Source organism: Zeus faber (assembly GCF_960531495.2).
Source record: "Zeus faber genome assembly, chromosome: 10".
Classification (NCBI taxonomy): Eukaryota; Metazoa; Chordata; class Actinopteri; order Zeiformes; family Zeidae; genus Zeus; species Zeus faber.
The window spans coordinates 31,496,977-31,501,976 of NC_137199.1; the positions used below are offsets into that span (position 1 = coordinate 31,496,977).

The 5,000-nt window shown below is 44.6% G+C and overlaps 1 protein-coding gene across 1 annotated transcript in view; it reads right to left on the reverse strand.

The window, feature by feature from the left end:
• Positions 1-5,000, reverse strand: part of slit3 (slit homolog 3) — a 164,572-nt gene that overhangs the window by 103,122 nt on the left and 56,450 nt on the right. The window contains exons 10-11 of the mRNA XM_080008731.1: positions 4,754-4,917; positions 1-69 (exon numbers count right to left, since the gene is read on the reverse strand). The exon at positions 1-69 is cut by the window's left edge and continues 82 nt beyond it. Of these exons, the coding sequence (XP_079864857.1) occupies positions 1-69; positions 4,754-4,917 (233 nt within the window). The remainder of the gene's footprint in view (positions 70-4,753; positions 4,918-5,000) is intronic.

The window sequence follows — 5,000 nt, forward strand, 5'->3', positions numbered from 1 at the left end:
GACACTTCTCTGGACACACCAGGTCCTGGAAGCACTCCCCGCTCAGACGGCTGCGGTAGTCCTCCTGGCCTGCAGTGGGGAACAGCAGCGCTTCAGCTATTTTAAAAGTCCTCTGCATGGATTTGGGTTTTTTGGTTTTGAAATCGGTTGATTATTGCAATCATTGCAATTACTTATTTATTATTATTTGGACTTCTCACTGCGATGTGTGAAGCTCAACAGGCAAGAAAACCGTAAAAGATAGGAAAAATAGGAAAAAAACAAAAAAAATATTTTGTTTTGATAAAAAAAAAAATGAATAAATAAATAAATGACAAATAAATAGATAAATAAATAAACAAACAAACAAACAAATAAATAAATGAATGAATAAATTATCAATAAATAAATTAATAATTAAATAAATAACATAAAATAAAATATACCTTTTTTTGTCTTTTGATATAAAATGTCCTCCTGTTGTGTGTCTGTAGGTTAGATTAGTTAAATAGCTTTTTGGAAATACTGTAATGTCTTCATCAATCAATAATCTTTTGTAAACAAAATGCTGTCTGTTGGGTTTCCCTGGAGTGAAGGGGAGCAGCAGACTGTTGATGCTCTCCATTCTGAAAGAAGGGATTTCAAGACCTTTCTGTATTTTAAGAACACAATGTTTTAAAACACATTGAAATTATTATCATTTTAAGAAATCTTACCACGTACACTTATCCCACCCCATGGGCTGACCATTTTATTATTTTGAATTATCTCTGCCATTATCGTTATTTCTTCATTATTTATTCTTCTCTTTTACAATGCATCATCATATTGTTTGTGGAGAGAAAAGGATGAGGAGAAGGAACCGCTGAGGGAGAAAGAGAATGTAAAAAGAGAATAATGAATAGCTGGGGTCACACCCGTATTTACTGCAGTGTGGCTGCATGTATTACTGTGAACCACGTGTGTTTTCATCTACATATCCAGGTTTGGTTTGTGTTTGAACGCTGTATAGTCAAGACTCATAAGACAAAGAAAAAACGCTACCACTGCTCCTAAACACACACACACACACACACACACACACACACACACACACACACACACACACACACATACACACACACACACACAGGTGGAGAAACAGCAGCAAACAGAAAGAAAAGGGGATAAGAAAGACATGGAAAGAGAAAGCATCACGTTTGTTTTTTAATAAACACTTTTCATGTTTACATTCTTTACATTTTGCTTTACAAAAAACCCTTTCCAGGAGGAAAATCTCACTTTAATGAAATCAAATACACACACACACACACACACACACACACACACACACACACACACCTGCAGTGTTTCTTTTCCATTTTCCAAACTAAACACACACACTCTGGTTTGACCTTCAGTTCTTACGCACGGTTCCGACGCAGCAGAAGTGCAATACACACATGATTGAAGACATTCCAAGATGGCTGCCGCAATAAAATCCCCCAAATAACCCGAAAGAGGCAGGAAGCTGCAGCCTCCTCCAGGAAGCTGCCCGTTGCCGCGGCGACGGTTTGGCTTCCTTCAGACTCGGCGTCGTGTCGTTTCCACGTATTTCAATGTGAGTTCATATTATTTATATCTGCTGGAGCCGCTGGGACGGACCTACATCACGCGGAGCTCCCTCTCTCTCTCTCCGTCCGTTCTCTCCATCCCTATCCTCCTATCTGAGCTCCTGTGTGGCTTGCACCGCCTCCCCTCCATCAGTCTGCTGGAACGAAGGGAAGTTTCCACTCCGCCCTTCAAGCTCCTCTGGTCCTGCTGCTGTTTTTATGGGTCCCTGCTGTTCGCTCAGTGTCCAGGTTGAGGCCCCGAGACCACCCATTGAGAAACCCTTTAACAATAAACAACCTGGACTTGGACCCGGACGACGGACGCTTGATCACTGTGAGAGGCCATCCAGGTTTTCCAGAGGAGACACATTCATTATGGTTGAGGTACTCTGAGGAAGGAGTGAGGGAGGGAGGAGGGAAGGAAGGAGGGAGGGAGGAAGAAGGTAAGAAAGGAAAGTAGGAGGGAGGGGGGGGACGAAGGAAGAAGGAAGGGAGGGAGGGAGGGAGTAAAAGGGAAGGAAGGAGGGAGGGAAGAAAAAAGAAAGGAAGGAATGAAGGGAGGGACGAAGTCAGTAGGGAAGGGAGGAAGGAAGGAACAAAGGAGGGAAGGAAGGAAGGAGGGAGGGAGGAAGAAGGGAAGGAAGGAAGGAGGGAGGCAGGAAGGAAGGAGGAAGGGAGGACAGAAGGGAGGAGGGAGGGAGTGAGAAGGGAAGGAAGGAGGGAGGCAGGGAGGAAGAGGGGAGGGAAGGAAGGAGGGAGAGAGGAAGAAGGGAAGAAAAAAGAAGCGAAGGAATAAAGGGAGGGGGAGAGACGAAGTCAGTAAGGAAGGGAGGAAGGAAGGAACAAAGGAGGGAAGAAAAAATGAACGAATGAAGGACAGCGATGAAAAGCAGGGAAAGATTCATTTATTTTTTACAAGGAAAGATGCAACGAAGAACCTTAGTAGAACCTTCCAGTCACAGCAGAACCTTCCAGTCACAGCAGAACCGCTGTTGAATCAGAGGGAAGATGTGACGTGGAATCACCTCCAGAACCTGCTGAGCTGCAGTTTGTGCCAAAAAGCTGCCAAAGCCTGAACACGAGGACCTGGAATGTCTTTGAAAGTGGCCTTATATTGTGTGTTGTTATAATTATTATGTTTATTATAACTATATTATTATTACTTTCTGTTGTGAGGTTGTGATTATTATTTTGCCTATATGTTCTCCATCAATCCCAAATCCTCCCAATTTTTTGTTTTGACAGAACCCAGACCAATCCACACCGGTGCCGACTTCGTCGTCGGTCCCAAAAACTGAACCGAGAAACGGTTACATCGTCAATCACAATGAAAGGTGGAAATTAGACTTTTATACTTTAATGGAAACTTTTATCTGAACGTTTTCTTTTCAACGTCACGTCTTCTTTACTCAGAGATCGGATGCGTAGCAAGCGGCGCTCTGCTCGGGGAGGCTGGCGGGCGTGTGCGGGGCGGTCCCTGGCGCTTGACGGAACCATGTGATGTCACAACAGGCGGGGCCACATGGTTAGATCAAGCACAAGAGACAGCGGCACGCAACCAATCAGGTCCACACAGGAGGAGGCGGGGCAACAGAGGGCTGCGCCAATCAGAAGGCAGGTCCACACAGAGGAGGCTGGGCAACACCAATCAGAATGCAGGTCCACACAGGAGGAGGCGGGGCAACACCAATCAGAATGCAGGTCCAGGCAGAAGGAGGCGGAGCAACAGAGGGCTGCATCAATCAGAATGCAAGTCAACACAGAAAGAGGGCGGGGCAACACAGAGCTGGACCAATCAAAGAGCAGGATCCATACAGGAGGGAAGGGCAACAGAAAGCCAGACCTATAGGACCTATAGGTTCCACAGAATGAGACGCAGGAAAAGCAAAGCAGCGGAGAGGCCAGAGAGGACGGACATCAGGAGCCGTGTTTTCGGGAAATGATTGATTCTGCATCAGTTTTTCTAAAAATATATGATGCATGTGTTTCTTTGCGGTAAAATTGCAAGTAAAAAAGAAAAAGTGCTTTTTTTAAATACAAGTATATCACATATCGCATATCACAGAAGTGGTAACATTTTAGTACGTATGCTTTTTATTTTCTGAACATAAAGGACCACGGACTCAAAGGAACAAAACAATAAAATACTGCCACTTTGCTGTTGGTCCGGTAATAAAACTATCAAATGAACTTTCAGTCAAACATACAACAAGCACCAAATAAAATCAGTTCTGTAGCTCCATCCCGTCGCTGGGCTCGCTCAAGTTCTGTTGATTTGGACATTCAATAGGGAAAAGTCGGGCCAATTTTGCAAAATTCCAAGCTCCCTATATCGTGCAGATGTTGACCTTGCATTAATTATGCCGACGTCCTGCAGGGGGCAGCATATTTCACTTCCACGGCAGGTTAGTGGCTTCACTCACCAACGACATTTAAAATATAAACAGGCTTCCTGCAGCAAAGAGCTTTGAATTCATATTCATGATTGAAAAACATGTTGTACGCTTTTATTTTGGCGATATAGAATGGACTTGAAGTTGGCGTTAAATGTAAAAGGAGCAATGCACTTTAAGTGCATCAAGGAGCTTTGGTTTCATCCTAATGTCACAGTTTATATTCTATTCTTCAATCCATTGATAATCTAATTTATTGGTTTTTCTTCCTCATGAAATGTTGAGACGCTGAATTTAGGAAGCAGCAAACGAACAACATTCAAACTTCATTTGGTTTATATTTACATTTTACAGTCGCTTCAAATCCCTGATTCTCTCAAATCTTCCACCAAATCCTTTATGTTTATGTATGAAAACGATCTTTTAGATTAAACTCTCAGAGGGATCCAGGCTGTTCTCACCTTCCTTGAAATGTTTCTCTCCATCACCACCAATAAATATTTTAACCGTTTTTATGCTTCTATTTCGGCGTCTAACTTATCACACACACACACACACAGACACACACACACACACACACACACACACACAGACACACACACAGTGGGTCGGTCGTGTCGTAATTAGGAACAACCCTCAAAGAACACAACATCAATTAAAGACTGTGGGAGAGAGGGAGTAAAAGAAAGTGTGTGTGTGTGTGTGTGTGTGTGTGTGTGTGTGTGTGTGTGTGTGTGTGTGTGTGCGTGGGTGCGCGTGTGCGTGTGTGTCCCTCTACTGTGCACGTACCTGTGCACCTGAACTTCTTGCCCTTGACCTGGCTGATGCGCTTGTTGGCGAGCCTCCTCGGGTGGCTGCAGCGGGCGCCGCTCGTCTCGATGGGGTTGTCGAACAGGAAGTCAGCGAGCCACTTGAGGTGGCAGTCGCACATGAAGGGGTTCTGGGCCAGGTGACTGGGGGGAGGGGGGGAGGGAGGGAGGGAGGGAGGGAGAGGTTTGTTTCTCTTAAAGGGCCTGGAGGCTTCAGTCTCCTCCCC